This window comes from Ranitomeya variabilis, chromosome 3, assembly GCF_051348905.1.
Source record: "Ranitomeya variabilis isolate aRanVar5 chromosome 3, aRanVar5.hap1, whole genome shotgun sequence".
Classification (NCBI taxonomy): domain Eukaryota; kingdom Metazoa; phylum Chordata; class Amphibia; order Anura; family Dendrobatidae; genus Ranitomeya; species Ranitomeya variabilis.
The window spans coordinates 714328438-714349739 of NC_135234.1; the positions used below are offsets into that span (position 1 = coordinate 714328438).

The 21302-nt window shown below is 43.6% G+C and overlaps 1 protein-coding gene across 2 annotated transcripts in view; it reads left to right on the plus strand.

The window, feature by feature from the left end:
* Positions 1–21302, plus strand: part of LNX2 (ligand of numb-protein X 2) — a 187704-nt gene that overhangs the window by 103435 nt on the left and 62967 nt on the right. For both annotated transcript variants that reach the window (XM_077298294.1, XM_077298295.1), the window contains exon 3: positions 7931–8175. In XM_077298294.1, the coding sequence (XP_077154409.1) occupies positions 7931–8175 (245 nt within the window). The remainder of the gene's footprint in view (positions 1–7930; positions 8176–21302) is intronic.

Here is a 21302-nt window from a genome sequence, read left to right on the forward strand (position 1 = left end):
CGACAAAAATGCCGGAACCTCAGAGGGAATAGATGACGAGATAGAAACCAAAGGTATGTCCCCATGAGCCCCCCGACATCCCCAGCTTAACACAGACATAGTTTTCCAGTCCAGTACTGGATTATGAGATTGCAACCATGGTAATCCAAGCACTAACACATCATGTAAATTATGCAACACGAGGAAGCGAATCATCTCCTGATGGTCTGGAGTCATACGCATAGTCACTTGCGTCCAGAACTGTGGTCTATTAAAAGCCAGAGGTGTAGAATCAATACCCTTCAGAGGTATAGGAACTTCCAGAGGCTCCAAATCAAACCCACAGCGCCTGGCGAAGGACCAATCCATGAGACTCAGAGCGGCGCCAGAGTCCACATAGGCATCCACGGTAATAACTGATAATGAACAAATCAGAGTTACAGACAGAAGAAATTTAGACTGTAAAGTGCCAATAGAAACAGACTTGTCAACCTTCCTAGTACGTTTAGAGCATGCTGATATAACATGCGCGGAATCACCACAGTAGAAGCACAAGCCATTTTTGCGCCTATAATTCTGCCGCTCGCTTCTTGACAGAATTCTATCACATTGCATTTTCTCTGGCGTCCCTTCAGAAGATACCGCCAAATGGTGCACGGGTTTGCGCTCCCACAAACGCCGATCAATCTGAATCGCCATTGTCATGGACTCATTCAGACCTGTGGGCGTAGGAAACCCCACCATGACATCCTTAACGGCATCAGAAAGGCCTTCTCTGAAAATTGCCGCTAGGGCACACTCATTCCACTGAGTAAGCACAGACCATTTACGAAATTTTTGGCAGTATATCTCAGCTTCATCTTGCCCTTGAGACAGGGCTATTAAAGCTTTTTCAGCTTGAATCTCCAAATTAGGTTCCTCATACAGCAACCCTAAAGCCAGAAAAAACGCATCCACATTGAGCAACGCAGGATCCCCTGGTGTCAATGAAAATGCCCAATTTTGAGGGTCACCTCGCAGCAAAGAAATCACAATCTTAACCTGCTGAACAGGATCTCCAGAGGAGTGAGGTCTGAGAGAAAGGAATAATTTACAATTACATTTGAAATTCAGAAACCGAGATCTATCTCCGGAAAATACCTCTGGTGTAGGAATCTTAGGTTCAGAAATAGGAGTATGCATAACATAATCTTGTAAATTCTGAACCTTCGTAGCAAGATTATTTAAACCTGCAGCCAAACTCTGAGAGTCCATCCTTAAACCGGAGAGATCAGAGCCATTCAAGGATTAGAAGGAGAGAAAGGCAAGGCTGTAAATAGAGCAGAAATACAACTGAGCCAACTAAGTAGCAAACATGTGAGGAAAAAAAAAAAAAAAAATCTACAGACTTCTTTTACTCTCCTTTCTTCTGCCAATTACTTTAACAGTGGCCGGTCATACTGTCATGATTCCCCAATGGCATGGGAACATCAGAAACACAAAAATTACAGACTAGCTCTCGGGTGATGGAAACTCAAGCTGATCGTGACCTAAATCTACCACACAACTAACAGTAGCCAGGGAGCATTCCTACGGCTGCCTAAATGCCACGCGCCAGCCGGAGAACTAACTACGCCTGGAAGAGGAAGGAACAGACCTGGCTTACCTCTAGTGAAATTCCCCAAAGATGATAGTAGCCCCCACATATATTAACGGTGAGTTCAGAGGAAAAGACATACACAGTATGAAGGTAGATTTAGCAAAGCGAGGTCCACTTACTAGATAGAGGAAAGATACAAAAGAGGACTTCACGGTCAGCTGAAAAACCCTATCAAAAACCCATCCTGAAATTACTTTAAAACTCCTGTGTCAACTCATCACACAGGAGTGGCAATTTCAGTCCACAAGAGCTTCCAGTAACAGGAAAAGACAAAACTGTAAACTGGACAAAAATACAAAACAATAAGGACAAGAGTCCACTTAGCTGATCAGCAGACTAGTAGCAGGAACATGCAACTGAATGACTCAGGTTACAATGATGACCGGCAAGGAAGTGACTGGAGAGCAAGGCTAAATCGGGAACTCCCAAAACTGATGGAAGCAGGTGAGCTGAGGCAGAAAAGAACACACACAAGTCTCCAGTACCACCAGCCACCACTAGGGGAGCCCAAAAAGCGGATCACAACAGCGACCGTTCCGATCAGTGGCCCAGAACTGTGCTCTACCAATGAGGCAGCATTGGAAACAGAGTGGAACTGAAGCAGGCTGTGACTGAGAGCCAACACTGTCCTCTTGCAATCCCAGCCAGATTCAGTGCTGTGCTTACAAGCTCAGTAGGAACGAGCTTGTAAGCACTGAGCATGTTCTGCCTTGGCAATGAGCCAAAAGCAATAAAAAATAAAATATCGGGAATGGAGAGGAATTTTAATAAATAGTAAATTACAAAAGTGTTTCATAGAGGGAGGCTTGAGATCCAACATCAAGCCAAAATTATTATTTTTTTTTATAGTGACTTTATGATCACGAGTCAGATAACAACATAGATCTGACTTTGATAAACCGTTGATCTTATGGTTAATTTCCTCTTCCCATCAGAGACTTTGGAGAGTAGGTCACCCTGAAATACATCTGATTCCGTACACTTCTATCCCGAAGAGTCTATTTGTGTAAGAGTTTCTATTTGTGTATCTAAGGCAGCAGCACATAACGTATGTATCCACGCAGTTTTCTGTCCCGTCAGCAGTTCTGCAGTGTTCTGTATGAGGATACCATTAATACTGAGAGAAGGCAGACAGCCGCTAGCACCGAGCCCGGAGACCGCACTTCCTAAACACGTTGCATCTATATATTTAGAGCAGAACTTTGTAACAGAACTGACGTAATAACACAATCTGTGCACCGGTGCAGAAATTGATTAAGGGCGGACATTAGAGGTCATTGTGATACAGCACATAGGGTCATTCACTGCTCAGGACCTTCTTTGCTTCTCTCTTCAGCTCGCAGATTTTGATCTCCACTGTAGACACGAATTGACAGAATTCCCCAGCCAACCATTATTATGCTCCTGGTATGAGCAGCTCAGTGTTACAGGTTACTGCAAATGTCATCAAATCACTACAAATCCCAGAGAAGGTTATTGTAAAGAATCCTGTAAACCATTGCTCGACCATTTCAGACTTTTTTTGTAGTCCTCTTCATAAAGCGAGTCCTCAGGGGCCAGATTGCTATAATGTTAAAGCTCAAGCTCTTACTATACTACTAACTAGTATTTGTACCCTTTAAAGGGAATCTGTCAGCAGGTTTTTGCTATGTAATTTTAAGGCAGAATGAGGTAAGGGCTGAGACACATATTTCAGGGATGTGTCACTTAATAAGTTGTGTGCTGTTGTTTTCATACAATAAAGGTGTTATCACCAGGAGATTATCACTGCCCAGACTAGCTCCCATGTTCTCAGTGGTCTGACTCCACCCCTTCCTCTGATAAGCAGCTCACTGTTAATAGACAATATACACAGAAAGCTGTGGTGAGGACGGGGGCCAGCTTCCTGAGCTCTGATTGTGTCACAACTGCTGCACCCAGTAAACGAAGTGACACATCACTGAAATCAGGATCTCTTTTCCTATATCATGTTGCTGTCAGATGACATATTCCCGTTAATGGTAGTACAAAGAGTAGTACAGCTGAATACAATGTTTTGCTCTGTCTTGGGCTTCACAATTTATGAACTATCCTTAGGTTAAATAATCAATGTTTGATCAGGGAGAAAAGATGGCAGCGGTCTGGCCTCTGGGACCATCAGCCATTATCCCAATGAAGATGCTTCCAGCAAGCACCACGGGTCCTTCAATATTGGCGATCCTTTAAGAACAGACCCCCCATCGAACCTTAATTAATTAATCACCTATCTCAAAATTAGGCTAGTCCAAAAAAAAAAAAAAAGAATTCTCTTGAACACGTGGCTCAGCCAAATTGTTGATGTGTTTTCTAGGAAGGACTGTAGTAAACTGTTGACATCAAGGATCAAGCATTGAATTTCAATCTTTATCTGACCCGACATCACGATTTCGTACTGCCGATCCTTATCTAACCCAACATCATGAATGTGAACTTCCTGATCCTTATCTGACCCGACATCATGAATTCACACTGCTGAACTTTATCTGACCCGACATCATGAATTCACACTGCTGAACTTTATCTGACCCGACATCATGAATTCACACTGCTGAACTTTATCTGACCCGACATCATGAATTCGTACTGCCGATCCTTATCTGACCCAATATCATGAATGTGAACTTCCTGATCATTATCTGACCCAACATCATGAATTCGCACTGCTGATCCTTATCTGACCTGACATCATGAATTCATACTGCTGATCCTTATCTGACCCGACATCATGAATGTGAACTTCCTGATCCTTATCTGACCTGACATCATGAATTCATACTGCTGATCCTTATCTGACCGGACATCATGAATGTGAACTTCCTGATCCTTATCTGACCCGACATGATGAATGTGAACTTCCTGATCCTTATCTGACCTGACATCATGAATTCATACTGCCGATCCTTATCTGATTTTACATAATCTCTTGGGGGAGAGTCAAGAGCCTCCTCATACACAGTAGATAATTGACTAGCCTCACCAAAATTAGGGGCATAAATCCAATGTTTCTGGGGGTTATAAACACTGGTTGTTTTTTGTGCCCGCCACTAAATCCAAATTTATTGAACCAGAGATCACAGATTGTGAGGTGCGATACATACTAAACTGAGCTCTGGTGCATTGACAAGTCCAGCTCTGTGATAGCTGTATACAGTATATGAAGGATGATTTATAGGATTGTGATCTCCATAGAAATGAAAGTTCATATCTAGATGGTGATATGATGAGAGCTGCCTTCCTCAAAATGTGATTGATGTGATGTAAATCATCTAAAGCTTCCAACACAAGGAAACATGTCAGATTGTGGCATTACATAACATGAGACAATGGACTCGTTTATTTTAGGATTATGTAATCACTTTACATTGCCAATCGGGTCTGGATTATCAGCCTAATTGATAGGAGGCCAGTAATCATCATGTCCCTGAATGCTCAGCACTGGGTTTTCCTTTACTAGTGGTTTATAGTTTCTTCTTCCGCTCCCAGTTGGGGCCACAATTAAGGCTATGTTCACATTCTGTTTCACCCTACATTGCGTGGCTCTCTTGAGATTATGTTTGAAGCCCTGTAAAAAGAGAGAGAGCACACTTCTGCGTGAATGCACCTAGGTTACCCATCACTAATTTTTTTTCAGCTAGTTTTTTGCATGTAATATGCATTGATGTTCACGCGACAACAATTCTGTGTACAGTGGCATACCATCAATGAGGACAGGCTATGTGACTGTTATGGGTGACTGTTATGGTGCCTAGGAGCTGGGGGGACTTTGCCAAATGGTTCTGACTACTGCCCCCTGCTTGACATGTACCCACTTGTTCTAACTCCACATTATATGTGTAGCAGACGTTTCTAGTCTAAATGGTTAGATAGTGGGAGTCCTTATATACCCTCATTGGGCACTGCTCAGTGTTTGTGGAAATCTGGATTAATTAATGGTTCCTGGTGGTGCAGAGGAGCTCAATGTGGACATTTTGTGACATCTCCACTAGGACTTGCCCCTGCGACGTGTTCTTCTGTTGGCAAGGGCCGCTGTATTCATTCTGCAGGCGGCACTGGTGATGGAAGAGGCGTTGGAGCCATAAAAGCTCTAGACAGTGCAGACTCTGTCCAGCCATTTAGTTGAGGGTGACTGCGATCTGTAATGCCATCTAAACTCACAGTATAGGTGTGTATGTTGTCCAGCTGGAGTTAACAACTCCCTGCTCCAGTCAAGTGGAAAGCTCCACACCCTACTTAAGCTTCCGGGTTAGTTACTACTGGAAGCAGCCAGATATAGCCTTCCGGGTTACTACTGGAAGCAGCCAGATATAGCCTTCCGGGTTACTACTGGAAGCAGCCAGATATAGCCTTCCAGGTTACTACTGGAAGCAGCCAGATATAGCCTTGTGCTCCTCTGGTTTGTGTTTCTGATTAACCACACATATTCTGATATTGTACTCTTGGTTCTGACCCAGGTACCTGACCACTTATTCTGGTCTACTGCTCCAAACCGCATCTTATTCCCTGGCCCCAGCTCAGTGGCCCCTGTTTACGTCCAGGGATAGGTGTTAAAAGGTGAAAGCCAGGGCTTCCCCTGAGATCTAGTAAGCCTGTGTGTGGTAGCCATTTTAGAGCTGTCAGGTGACCACTGACAGAACGTCATTATGTAAGATGCCCAAGTGAGGTAGTCATGGACGAACTTCAGTCCTCACTCGCTCTGGCATCCTACAGACAAGGTGTGTCCCAGTCCCGGGGTGCTGCTGAGTATGTGGTTCTTCCAACTTACTTGTGGCCTGCAGGCCTCTTCTGACTCTAGGAATCCTTCTTCTGGAACCAGGAGACACGAGGTTCATAAAAACCAAACGTTTACTTTGTGAATGTCAGTCTGTACAGCATTTACAGGCAGATGCAAAGGATAAGGCCCAATGGGTTGTCATCTTTCCCACAGATACCGGAAACAACTTCAGCCCTGGTTCTCGGTATATGTGGCATATACCTCTCACTGGCTTTCCTAGCCTAGAGATTCTTCCTCGCCTCTAGCAGTATATCCGGATTGCAATACCTTTCACCCCATGTAGTCTGAGTCCATCTTTCCCTGTAGCTCCACAAGCTGAGTATGCCTCTGGCCCCCGACGTCCATCTCGAGGTTGCCCCAGGCAGTTAGACGGAATCACACAGAAGGGTATTTGCGGCAAACCACTGCCCTGAATATTATGTTCATGCTGTCCCTAGCAGCCTCAGTACTGCTGCGTTACTCACTGCTGCCCTCACACATATTGTCACTTCCGGCACTTACCACTAACACCCAGTTCCCCTACCAAACTGGGCTGGCCACTAGAGTTAACCCTGTCCCAGCTAACTGCAGCCCCAGTGGATCTAACACCTTTATCACATACATGGGGATCAAATACATTTAAATACATTTAACCCCCGTCATCTCCCACCCCGTTACAATTACACCTTTACTATGGTGCTCCTGGATATCAATGTACACCCCTGGTTGTGTAAATATACCATTAAAGCATAGGAGCTTCCATCTCTTCATAGTAATGTTAGAAAAATTCCCTTTTATTCTTTGCACATATTTAAAATAACTTAGTTCCCCATTAAGAATTCTGAAAGAAGTATTTTAAGCTTATGCTGGGAGAATCTGCAGGATTGGTATGAAAGATAGGTTACGGGTCGTATCTGAAGATCTGTGTAAGCTGTGCTCGCTCATTTTTTATTTTATCCTCAGGATAAGCTGAGGTGCGGATTATCTGAGGATTGATGAGTACAGAACGAAGAATAAAAATATAGATTCCGACAAAGCAGATAATGAGATAAATGTACTAAAAGTATGTTATTTCCATCTCGTTTTTCGCTAAGTCTATTTCTCCCAGAAACGTATTTGTCTTGGAGACTTGTAATTGTTGGGTAATTCTTTACCTTGAAAGCTTTGATCTAGATTATTTAGCAAGTGTGGAGCTTGTTCATCCTACCTGCTGCTGCCCTTTAGGAGGGGAGACTAAGCCTTGGTTAGTCCAGAGGAACTGCAAGGGGATGAAGAATTGGAGGAAGAAACATAAATCAAACACTGGTGTCAAAACAAGGATGGGGGCTCACTTTGCTATGGAGCCCCTTCTTCTCTATATATGCTAATGGATTTTTTAATTTAATTTGTTCAACATGTTTCTACCCCATTGGGTTCAAAATTGTCTTTAGCATCATATCCTGGGAAACTTCTCACTGTGTGTCTCTCCTGAATGTAATAAACCAAAGAATGTAGATTGACAAAGATTTGTAACTATTAAAGCCTATCTATCATATGTTTTCTAGATGTCCAGGAGCATCTCGCAGAAGACAAGTGTTGGACCAGAGAAGAGCCAGCAAGCTGCAAATAGAGATTGAAGGAGAAAATGGCCCCGGTGTGATTGATCATCCAACTGCTGTATCTCCGGATGTAGACAAAGGAACAGGGCCAGCATTGCTAGAAAGAAACGTCACCCCAACTGTCCTGCCTTTGTGGTCAGATGACCAGGGATTTGATAACCCTGCCTTCGAGGAGAGCACGGTGTCTGACAGTATGTATATTAAACCATCAATGGGGCTAATATTGGGGCTGGGAAATATCATGGGTTAGGTTGCCTTGCATAGGACAAAAGAAGGTAAACAAAGACGAGGTAAGATATCTACTTGTCTGATGCAGGTCACACAAGGATTTACAACCATTATAATCAATGTCTTCAGTATGGCTCATGTCCACTCAACTCAATGCAAAACAAGTGTCATGGGGTTGGGTAGACAGTCCTGAATTTTAGGCACTGTCCATGACTCCAGTGCTGATCTCAAACTACAGACATTCGCTACTAGCACAAAAGTTCTCGTTAGAGGAGTAGAGAGCACTCCTATTGTTTTTAACCTACAATTTTCCTATACAAACTGCATTTTTTAATTGTTTTTAATTAATGTTGGAACCTATCGGCTCTTTATATTTTTAGTCTTTTAGCCTGGGAGAGGCATGTTTGACAAATATTAGAATAGGATCCCATCAAAGAAAGCTATGCACTAAGTACCTTCATTTTTATAAGTATATTCTATATAGCAGTAAATGAAATTTCATTTAATCAATGTTTGTATAAGAAGATGGAAGTTTTGCATGTTCCCCCTTGAAGATATCTGTATTAATATAATGTGATGTGTAGTACTGAGGTGTCAAACTGCATTCCTCGAGGACCGCCAACAGGTCATGTTTTCAGGATTTCCTTAGCATTCCACAAGGTGCTGGAATCATTCTGTGCAGGTGATTAAATTATCACCTGTGCAATACAAGGAAATCCTGAAAACATGACCTGTTGGCGGCCCTCGAGGAATGCAGTTTGACACCTCTGGTGTAGTATGTTTAGTAATGTGATAGGATTGGGTTCTGCCCAGCACTAAGTGGTTGCTAGGGACAGTTAGGGTTAACTGTTGGGACTAGACCAGAGTGGGAGGAGATAAGAGGGATGGACAGAGGCACTTTTCTGTCAGAAGGCAGATAGGGTCTAGCCTACAGCAGAGGCAGACTTAAGGTCTGACCAGCGAGCAGAGCCGTATAAAGTGGGTGTCCCTAAAGTGAGAGGAGACTGAGGTAATGGATAGCGAGATCCAGAGTAGACACAAGGAAAAGTCCTAGACAGAGTGAGTGATTTACAGGAGATTTGGATCTGAGGCAAGCCAGAAAGGTAACGGGATGCATCAGCACAGAAAATGTGAGACGAAGAAAGTGCCTTGTGAGGTTGTTCCAAGCCATCGGCAAGCAGAGAAGCTAAGTAATAGCCATAGTGGCATAAGTAGCTCTCCTTAGGGGAAAAGGATGTTTAAGCGCGGGTTGAAGTACAGGACTCTCGGTTACTGGACTGTAGTGCCATTCTTGGGGACAAGGGAAGCTCCCGAAGCACTGTGCTGGATTGTGGTGAAAGCAGAGGAACTGAGAAAGAACTGAGTGAGTTTAGGAAGGGGAGAGATTATGTATATAAAGATATTCTATGTGTTAACCCCTTAGTGACAGCCAATTTTGTTCTTAATGACCAAGCCAATTTTTACAATTCTGACCACTGTCACTTCATGTGGTTTTAAATCTGGAAGGCTTCAACGTATCCCACTGATTCTGAGACTGTGTTTTCGTGACATATTGTACTTCATGTTAGTGGTAACATTTCTTCGATATGACCTGCGTTTATTTATGAAAAAAATGGAAATATGGTAAAAATTTTGAAAATTTTGCAATTTTCAAACCTTGAATTTTTATGCCCTTAAATCAGAGAGTGGTGTCACACAAAATACTTAATAAATAGCATTACCCACATGTCTATTTTACATCAGCACAATTTTGTAAACAAGTTTTTTTTGTTAGGACGTTATAACGGTTAAAAGTTGACTAGCGATTTCTAATTTTTCCAACAAAATTTATAAAACCATTTCTTTAGGGATCACCTCGCATTTGAAGTGACTTTGGGGGGGGGGTCAGTATAACAGAAAATACCCAAAATTGACACCATTCTAAAATCTGCACCCCTCAAGGTGCGCAAAACCACATTCAAGAAGTTTATTAATCATTCAGGTGCTTAACGAGAATTATAGCAATGTGGAAGGAAGAAATGGACATTTTACCTTTTTCACAAAAAATTTACTTTGGAACCATTTTTTTTTAAATTTTCATAAGGGTATCAGGAGAAAATGGACCACAAAATTTGTTTTGCAATTTCTCCTGAGTACGCTGCATGGCAGGGCTCAGAAGGGAGGGAACACTGTTTGACTTTTTGAATGCAAAATTGGCTAGAATTAATGGTGGCGCCATGTCGCATTTGGAGACCCCCTGATGTACCTAAACAGTGCAAACCCCCCAATTCTAACTCCAACCCTAACCCCAACACACCCCTAACCCTAATCCCAACCCGAACCATAACCCTAAGCACAACCCTATCCTCAATACACCCCTAAGCCTAATCCCAACCCTACCCATAACCCTAACCACAGCCCTAACCCCAACACACCCCTAACTCTAATCCCAACCCTAACCGTAATCCCAACACTAACTGTAATTCCAACCCTATCTGTAATCCCAACCCTAACCCTAGCCCAAATCCTAGCCCTAACCCTAGCCTTAACCCTAGCCATAACCCTAGCCCTAACCCTAACTTTAACCTAACACACTTTAGCCCAACTCTAACCCTAATGAAAAAATGGAAATAAATATATTTTATTATTTTTCCCTAACTAAGGGGGTGATAAAGCTTTTTTTTATATTTTGATCACTGTGATAGGGTCTATCACAGTGATCAAAATTAACCAATAGCACAAATTTCCTATTGTTGCCAGTTACCGGCCGGCAGATCTCGGCAGGCATACTGTGCATACGCCCGCCATTTTCTCCCGGAAGAAGATGTCAGCAGCCCGGGGGACTTAACTGGGGCATGCAGGGACACCAAAGGTACCGGGGGGGGGGGTGATCGGGGGACTCTATTTCTCTCTCCTCTGATGTGCGATCACATCAGAGGAGAGAGAAATTAAATGGAAAATCTGACTTTTTTTTGTAGTCGCCGTTATACCGTTAATAACGGCAATCGCAACGCCGGGGTCCGTAAAAACAGACCCGAATCATGTTCTCTGGGCTCTCAGCTACCCCCCGGTAGCCGAGACCCCGGAGAAATTCTGATGCTGGGGGTCGCTATACACTTCTCAGTGCCATTAAAAAGCGGTGCTGTGGTTTAAGCACCCTTAACTGCCGCCGTTAAAAGGCGTATCGGCGGTCGTTAAGGGGTTAAGACAAATGGCAATGAAGATTTGCATCCGTTATCCTCCCTACGTTGTTGTTCAGTAACAAGAAAGTTTATTTTTGACTGGTGGTCTCCCTCATTGAACTTGACAACATCTGGTCCTGGCCAGACTAAATCACCAGCATCATGCGTCCTGCAAAGGCTTAGCGCCCCCCTAGACAAAGTCCACACACACAGCCAGGACCCCCATTTTCATGTACCATGCCGTGGCATGGAAGAAGAGTATCTCTGCCATGGCTACCTCCCCTTGCCACATTACCTTGGCATATATCTTAGCGCTTACAGAGTGCTGTTGTATTCTTTTATATGTATATTATGCAGTCATAGCAACTTGCACCTGTTCACACTAGCTTTATTCTGTTCGGAGGTGCTGGTCAGTTTTTTATTTTTGTTGTCTACATTTTTTCTTGGCTCAGCAAAGGAGAAAAGATGCAAAGTAAAACCATTATGTAGGTATGCTGTGCCCTACAGTGCCTAGTGCCCTACCTGCGGTGCACACTACTATGTGGAGCAATTCAGGAGCACTGCTTCCATCATTATCCCTGGTACTCAGAAAGAAAACACAGGAATAGGTTTAGTTCTAAACTAACCGTCAAGCGGTCATGTGTACGGGGGGACAGCTATCTCATATGTAAGGCCAGCTTTATACATCCATCACGGGCATTATTACCTATGGATTATAATAGAATCCATTTAACGGATACTTCACAATAGGCTATTGAAAACATGACATATCCATCAAACAGTTGCCTATGGTGAATTCCATCCAATGGCATCCGTCACCCATATCATGGTACCATTTAAAGGGTAAGGGTTTTTTTTACATGATCCTGTGCACAAAATGGTTTAGTCTATTGTGCTACTACATACTTTATTTTTTTGCTGCATACTAACATATATCAGCCAGATGGAGGTGAAGAGGAACCTCTTTAGTCTTCCTTCTGACTGATTAAGCTAGAGTAGAAACTATCCAAGTCACCGGATAGCTTCCTCTATAAACTTCTTTATACAGCACATAGAGAAAATTGCAACGTTTCAGCCACAAACGGCCTTTATGAAGCCATACCAAAAAAAAAATTGCATATGACTGATTAACCCTTTACAGCCATACAGTGTACAACACCCTTGAGAGTATACATCAAAAGCTCTCACTAAGTGTACAATAAATCAAGCAGAAACAAAGCAATGTGTAACCAGCCTATAGACCCCCATAAACAATAGATAGCCAAATGATCAGCTGCGGATTCCTCCAAACACATGAGCACTCGGCCAATGATAGAACCCCTGCCAGACGCTACTGGTGGTGTCTTATCTGTCAGAGAACAAAAGGATCATCAGTCCAAAACCAGACTTACCAAATCCTGCTCTCCACCGATATCAGGGGGATAGTCGGGAGAGCCCTGTACACACTATTGTAAAGGAGGTGGAGATAATGTGCTCACCCCTCTTGGAGAATCTGTGCTGATATAATTAATTATATTATTTTGCATGCTTAGTGATTTACATTGTAATGTGAAGTTATGTTCTGCCCAGCAACAGCTAGTTAGTAGGCATATAGTGAGTTAACTGTTGGGACCAGCCCAGAATGGGAGGGACTATACAGGAGTACAGGAGATGACTTCGTGATAGAAGAGCAGATAGGGCGAGGCTTGCAGCTGTATCAGACCTACGTCTGGCTAGTTAGCATAATCGCATGTAGTGGGTGTCCATGTGGCAAGAGGGAAGCAGATAGTAAGACTCTGCATAGAAGACACAGAGAAGCAAGGAGCAGCCCGGAGTCAGAACTGAGATAGAGAGGGATAAGGAAGAAGTGCTGGGGCCTGAGGCAGTAAGTCCATCAGGATGGAATGAAGTTTGCAGCCGGAAACGTGACGGAAAATGAAAGAGAAAGGAAAGCAAGAACAAGAGAAAATGGCAAGCGTGGTAGTTTGGAGGCGTCAGTATAAAAAGAAGCCGCCATATTGGCACAGAAACTCTCCTATGGAGAGAAGGAAGCAATACCATGGGTTGGAGCTTAGGACTCTGGCTTACTAGACTGTAGTGACATTACTGAGAATGAGGGAAGCTCCCGGAATAGTGTGCTCGGTTGTGTTAAGAGAAGATATAGTAAAGAAGAAAGACAGAGTGACTCCAGAAGAGAAGGAAATGTGTGTGATGATGTTCCATGTTACTGAAGAAACCTCCATTGGGATGTCTACATAGTTTCTGGTGTATATACTTCTTACCAAGTTATTCTTAATTAAAAATGTTCGTTTATGAGCTATGGTCTCCCTCACTGTACTCTGTAACATCTGGTCTTGGCCGGCCAAATACATCGGCACAATGTGGTCTACAAGGGCATATCGCCACCACCACTAAAGTCCACGCACCCAACCAGGACCCCCATTTTCATGTTGCATGCCAGGATGCGATGCAAGAGTACCTCACTCACGACTACCACCCCACGCCATGTTACACTGTCAGGGGCCTATTCTCCTAACAACTGTGTTCGTTTTGGGTCACTATGTTGAAACTTGGTCTCCCCAGAGAAGCAGTGATTTTATAAAATTACCATAACTCAATGTGGTTGTAGAGAAAAGACCAAAACATAATTCTTGTGATTGCTGAGCAACTTATTTCTCTTTATTGTGGCTGCATGTAAGTCAAGACGTAAGTGCATCAGTCTTAATAAATCTCCCCAGAATCTCTTGGAGGCATCTACAATATGTTGTGAAATTGTAAACCATTGCCATGGCTGACATCTTGACGAATGTCAGTGATTACATCAGAAACGTATAAAATGTCTTGGCAAATAATGAATAATTAAGAGGCTTAGGTAGCAAATCGCACATTTGGTATGAAGCCACATCGTCCAAACTAAACCACTGGAAACGTTGTGGGTGGAAAGATGGCAACGTTTTATGCATAGGTGAACGTTTCCATATTTTGAAGGGAACTTGCAGAATTAGGTTCCAATGTGGGGCAAGAAAAAGTCGGCGCTCCGTTTCTTCTGTGTTTGTTGTTTTGTTTTTAAATCCAAGTTCTTAAACCATTGAACACAGATCCTCAAACATCTGACGCTTCCTGGAAATAAATTCCTTAATCATAGCTCACTTGATAACTCTTCCTTTAAAGATGAGGAGTCTCTTTTATTTCCCTGTTATACAAATACTTCTTTCTAGTGCTGTCTGTTGGATATCAGCTCATTCCAGTGATGCGTCCCCCCTAGTAAATGACATGGAAGAGTTAAGATTCATATTTTTCTCTTTTCGCAAAATAATTTTTTTTTCCAAGTCTCTGACAATGGTAAATAATTAGGATAATTGAGAATGTATTCTCCTCGCGAGCGAGTCCATTTCTCTTCATGCTTGTAATTGACTTTCATATTCATTTCAGCATGGGATTTATTAGCAGACAGAGGAAGAATTATTTTCTGTTAGGTAAATATAACATTTGCTAGACATAATTCTCTTTGGGGAAGCTTTTCCCTCATCATGAATGACTAATATATAACTCCACAACATAAAACAGGAAGGGAGAGAACAAAGAGGACTTGACCTTGACTTCTACTGATTGAAAGACAGGGGAAATGCAATTACCGAATAACAGCAACTGCTGAGATTTCCTCATCTACACAAAAAACCATTAAAGCCGAATACAAACAGCACAAAAGACACCACCGAATAGGTCCACAAGTCCTGAGGTTAAAAGAACTAGCAAGAGTCACCAATATTTTTCCATATTTTCTCAATAAAGTTTGGTCTTTCAATTTGTGGTAAAATTGCAAAAAGTGTTTTCGGAGAAGAAACTGAGCGGAAACTCAAAGTTTTGATGAGTTTTGAGATTTAGAGGATGATTTTGAACGTTTACGCTTTGATTCAACTCAAAGTGTAAACTTTCAAAATCATCCTCTAAATCTCAAAACTTTGAGTTTCCGCTCGGTTTCTGCTCCAGAAACTAAGCAAAAAGGCCTAAGGCCTCGTGCTCAAGGCTCAGAGGCTAACTATGGGCAAACTATGGATTTCTGTACAGGACTCCATGTGCGGTCTTAGGTGCCAAATCCGTCCTTAAAAGCAATGCTGTTAGGTGAGTATTACGGCAACAAAGCAACGGGTAAATTCTGGAACAAACTACAGTAAACGTGGCCCTGCTCCTTCTGCTAGACTCCAGCCACTTCTCTAAAAAATGGCATGAACGCCAGAGAAAGTTTACGCTGGCTCAGTGGTTAGCACTGTTGCTTTGGAGCGCTGGGGTCCTAAGTTCAAATTCCACCAAGGACAACATCTGCGACGAGCTTGTATGTTCTCCCCGTATTTGCGTGGGTTTCTTCTTTGTTTTCCCCGGTTTACTCCCACACTCTAAAGACCATACTGTGCAGTCCGATGTTTTCCACAGACTCATTGACTTGCATGGACAAGTGTGATCCGAATATTGGCTCAAACTCTGACATGCAGTAATTTTTTTCCTCGGGCAGTCTCTGCCAAAGAAAAAAAATTGGCCCCTTATACTAACATATATCTGGGTGTGATCCGATGTTTCTTCAGATCACACTAGGAATGATAACATGGCTGTCTGCACCTGCCCTTAGGATGATTTTACTTTTGAAACTGATAGTGTAAAAGTCCTTGTGCTATAAAAAAAAAAAAAAAAAAGATGCCTGTCTTGTATTAATCCGATGTGCCAGACCTGAGGTATTGAGCGTTGAAATCATATACAAATTAACTTACAGGTGCATTAGGGCGTGTCCATAAAAATTAGTGAGAGAGTGTCAACATGTCCCCCAATGCAATTCCAGGCTAATTTATTGTATATGTGACTTTAAAGCTTGATTTTTCAGCTCTGGTAAATTGGATTACTGCACTACAGATACTATTTTTAGTTGGATCCAGTAGTAAAATTATCCTAACGGGTCTCATTGAAGCAGTTGTCCCAGGTCTTTTTTAGTCTCTCCAGGGGTAATAAAGGAAAGGACCTACCAAATTATAAAGAACATGTCCAGAATCACATCTTAAAGGAATTTTCCCACTAAAGTAAGTCATGTTATATTGATTGGTGAGAGTCCAATTTAGGAGCAGACTCCGACAGAAGAGGCCCCTGTGCAAGAACAATATGTGGGCCTGTAGTGCAGCGGGGTTGGTGCAGTGCGACATATAGGCAGGGACCACAGAAAAGTTCAAAGCAAATGTCTTTAATGTCCAAGCTCAGAAATGAAAAGTAAACGGTGTCCTCCAGTTCGCAGCCAGAGCATCAAAGCAGTGGGGTGTCAAAGCAGTCCGTATCCAAGACCGGTTGCTGTGGGCGACTGCACCACCGTGTCACGTCAAGGGGCGCCAGTTGTTTGCTTCCCTTGGCTCTGTGTTGACTGCACACATAACCTGGATGTTGCAGAGCCACCTGCTCTGTAGCTTGCAAACCAACACTGACACACCCAACCTTTGCTGCAGGGTTTTTAAATGAGATCTGTGGCCATGGGCCACTTGTAAGACCCGGATGGAAAGAGTGAACCGCCCCACTACCATCCTGTAGTTCTCTCCAAAAATAAAAGCCCTTAACGAGTTTTCCTAACGTATTTTCTAAATGAGAAATCCTTCCCAGAAATACTGTATAAAATGTTACTATATCCGTTTCATTACAGTAATTGCATAAAAATCTGGAGTTTGCAACCTTCCAAACTATCATTACATGATCTCATCAAACCTGATGCATACAGTTTTATTCCACTAGTGTGAAAATCAGTTCGGATTTCCACTTCACATGATGTTTTATCCTGTGCTGTCCAAGAAATTCATAAATACCCTACAGTGCTCTCACTATACCTGCAATAAACCCGTTCCTACTGGCTCTATTTAATTTTATATATTGCTAATAAATTATACTGTCCTTACGTTTCTGGGGAGTCATTAGTCGCTGGGCTTTCCTGGAATATACTACATAAACTTGCTGTGTGATCAATAATTGGGCTGAATCAGTAAATTCTCAGGGAAAAGAAATCATCTCTTCATAATTATGTGGATCATTTATTTCGTTTACGTTACTCAATCTTTACATGGACAGAAAGATGTTAACCTTCTAAAGCCTATAAGGTGCAGTGATATATTACTGAGCTGTAGCTTCAGCTAGAAACACTTACAAAGGCGGCACAACCCTTTCCAAGAGGACCTACCACTTGCCATAAATACAGTGGCATGTAAATATTTTGGTACCCATGGTCAAAATTACTGTTATTGTAAACAGTTAAGAAAGTGTAAGGTTAAATGATTTCTAAAAGGCCTAAAGTTAAAGATCACACATTTCCTTTGTATTTTAGGCACAATATATATATACACTGCTCAAAAAACAAAACAAAGGGAACACTTAAACAACAGAATATAACTCCAAGTAAATCAAACTTCTGTGAAATCAAACTGTCCACTTAGGAAGCAACACTGATTGACAATCAATTTCACATGCTGTTGTACAAATGGAATAGACAACAGATGGAAATTATTGGCAATTATCAAGACACCCTCAATAAAGGAGTGGTTCTGCAGGTACCAATGCTTTCTGGCTGATGTTTTGGTCACTTTTGAATGTTGGTTGTGTTTTCACACTCGTGGTAGCATGAGACGGACTCTACAACCCACACAAGTGGCTCAGGTAGTGCAGCTCATCTAGGATGGCACATCAATGCTAGCTGTGGCAAGAAGGTTTGCTTTGTCTGTCAGCGCAGGGTCCAGAGGCTGGAGCTGCTACCAGGAGACAGGCCAGTACACCAGGAGACATGGAGGGGGCCGTAAGAGGTCAACAACGCAGCAGCAGGACTGCTACCTCAGCCTTTGTGCAAGGAGGAGCACTGCCAGAGCCCTGCAAAATCACCTCCAGCAGGCCACAAATGTGCATGTGTCTGCACAAACGGTTGTGGGTTTTGCTCACAGCCAAACACTGCGCAGGATGCTTGGCATTTGCCACAGAACACCAGGATTGGCAAATTCTGTGCTCTTCACAGATGAAAGCAGGTTCACACTAAGCACATGTGACAGACGTGACAGAGTCTGGAGATGCCATGGAGAGAGATCTGCTGCCTGCAACAGTAATGGTGTGGGGTGGCATTTCTTGGAGGGCCACACGGCCCTCCATGTGCTCGCCAGAGGTAGCTTGATTGCCATTAGTGTCATGATTCTCAATGGCGAGAGAACATAGCCCAGCATATATGAGAACTAGCTCTTGGAAGATGGAAACTATACTGACCATGAACTAAACCTGCCGCACAACTAGAAGTGGCCGGGTAGCATGCCTACGTTTTTTTTATCCCTAGATGCCCAGCGCCAGCCGGAGAACTACCTAATCCTAGCAGAGGAAAAGACAGTCCTGGCTCACCTCTAGAGAAATTTTCCCAAAAGGCAGACAGAGGCCCCCACATATATTGGCGGTGATTTTAGATGAAAAGACAAACGTAGTATGAAAATAGGTTTAGCTAAAATCGAGGTCCGCTTACTAGATAGCAAGAAGACAGAAAGGGCACTTTCATGGTCAGCAGAAAACCCTATCAAAACACCATCCAGAAATTACTTTAAGACTCTAGCATTAACTCATAACACCAGAGTGGCAATTTCCGCTCACAAGAGCTTTCCAGACACAGTAACGAAACAGCAGCTGTGAACAGGAACAAAATGCAAAAACACACAAGGACAAAAGTCCAACTTAGCTGGGAGTTGTCTAGTAGCAGGAACATGCACAGAAAGGCTTCTGATTACATTGTTGACCGGCATGAAACTGACAGAGGAGCAAGGTTATATAGCGACTCCCACATCCTGATAGGAGCAGGTGAACAGAGGGGATGATGCACACAAGTACAATTCCACAAGTGGCCACCGGGGGAGCCCAGAATCCAATTTCACAACAGTACCCCCCCTCAAGGAGGGGGCACCGAACCCTCACCAGAACCACCAGGGCGATCAGGATGAGCCCTATGAAAGGCACGGACAAGATCGGAGGCATGAACATCAGAGGCAGTGACCCAAGAATTATCCTCCTGACCGTATCCCTTCCATTTGACCAGATACTGGAGTTTCCGTCTGGAAACACGAGAGTCCAAGATCTTTTCCACAACGTACTCCAACTCACCCTCAACCAACACCGGAGCAGGAGGCTCAACGGAAGGCACAGCCGGTACCTCATACCTGCGCAACAATGACCGATGAAAAACATTATGAATCGAAAAGGATGCAGGGAGGTCCAAACGGAAGGACACAGGGTTAAGAATCTCCAATATCTTGTACGGGCCGATGAACCGAGGCTTAAACTTAGGAGAAGAAACCCTCATAGGGACAAAACGAGAAGACAACCACACCAAGTCCCCAACACAAAGCCGAGGACCAACACGACGACGGCGGTTGGCAAAAAGCTGAGTCTTCTCCTGGGACAACTTCAAATTGTCCACCACCTGCCCCCAAATCTGATGCAACCTCTCCACCACAGCATCCACTCCAGGACAATCCGAAGATTCCACTTGACCGGAGGAAAATCGAGGATGAAACCCCGAATTACAGAAAAACGGGGACACCAAGGTGGCAGAGCTGGCCCGATTATTGAGGGCGAACTCCGCCAAAGGCAAAAAAGCAACCCAATCATCCTGATCCGCAGACACAAAACACCTCAAATATGTCTCCAAGGTCTGATTAGTCCGCTCGGTCTGGCCATTAGTCTGAGGATGGAAAGCAGACGAAAAAGACAAATCTATGCCCATCCTAGCACAGAATGCCCGCCAAAATCTAGACACGAATTGGGTCCCTCTGTCAGAAACGATATTCTCCGGAATACCATGCAAACGAACAACATTTTGAAAAAACAGAGGAACCAACTCGGAAGAAGAAGGCAACTTAGGCAAGGGAACCAGATGGACCATCTTAGAGAAACGGTCACACACCACCCAGATGACAGACATCTTATGAGAAACAGGCAGATCCGAAATAAAATCCATCGAGATGTGCGTCCAAGGCCTCTTCGGGATAGGCAAGGGTAACAACAATCCACTAGCCCGAGAACAACAAGGCTTGGCCCGAGCACAAACGTCACAAGACTGCACAAAGCCTCGCACATCTCGTGACAGGGAAGGCCACCAGAAGGACCTTGCCACCAAATCCCTGGTACCAAAGATTCCAGGATGACCTGCCAACGCAGAAGAATGAACCTCAGAGATGACTCTACTGGTCCAATCATCAGGAACAAACAGTCTACCAGGTGGGCAACGATCAGGTCTATCCGCCTGAAACTCCTGCAAGGCCCGCCGCAGGTCTGGAGAAACGGCAGACAATATCACTCCATCTTTAAGGATACCTGTGGGCTCAGAATTACCAGGGGAGTCAGGCTCAAAACTCCTAGAAAGGGCATCCGCCTTAACATTCTTAGAACCCGGTAGGTAAGACACCACAAAATTAAACCGAGAGAAAAACAACGACCAGCGCGCCTGTCTAGGATTCAGGCGCCTGGCAGACTCAAGGTAAATTAAATTTTTGTGGTCAGTCAATACCACCACCTGATGTCTGGCCCCCTCAAGCCAGTGACGCCACTCCTCAAAAGCCCACTTCATGGCCAAAAGCTCCCGATTCCCAATATCATAATTCCGCTCGACGGGCGAAAATTTACGGGAAAAAAAAGCACAAGGTCTCATCACGGAGCAGTCGGAACTTCTCTGCGACAACACCGCCCCAGCTCCGATTTCAGAAGCGTCGACCTCAACCTGAAAAGGAAGAGCAACATCAGGCTGACGCAACACTGGGGCGGAAGAAAAGCGGCGCTTGAGCTCCCGAAAGGCCTCCACAGCATCAGGGGACCAATCAGCAACATCAGCATCCTTCTTAGTCAAATCAGTCAATGGTTTTACAACATCAGAAAAACCAGCAATAAATCGACGATAAAAGTTAGCAAAGCCCAAA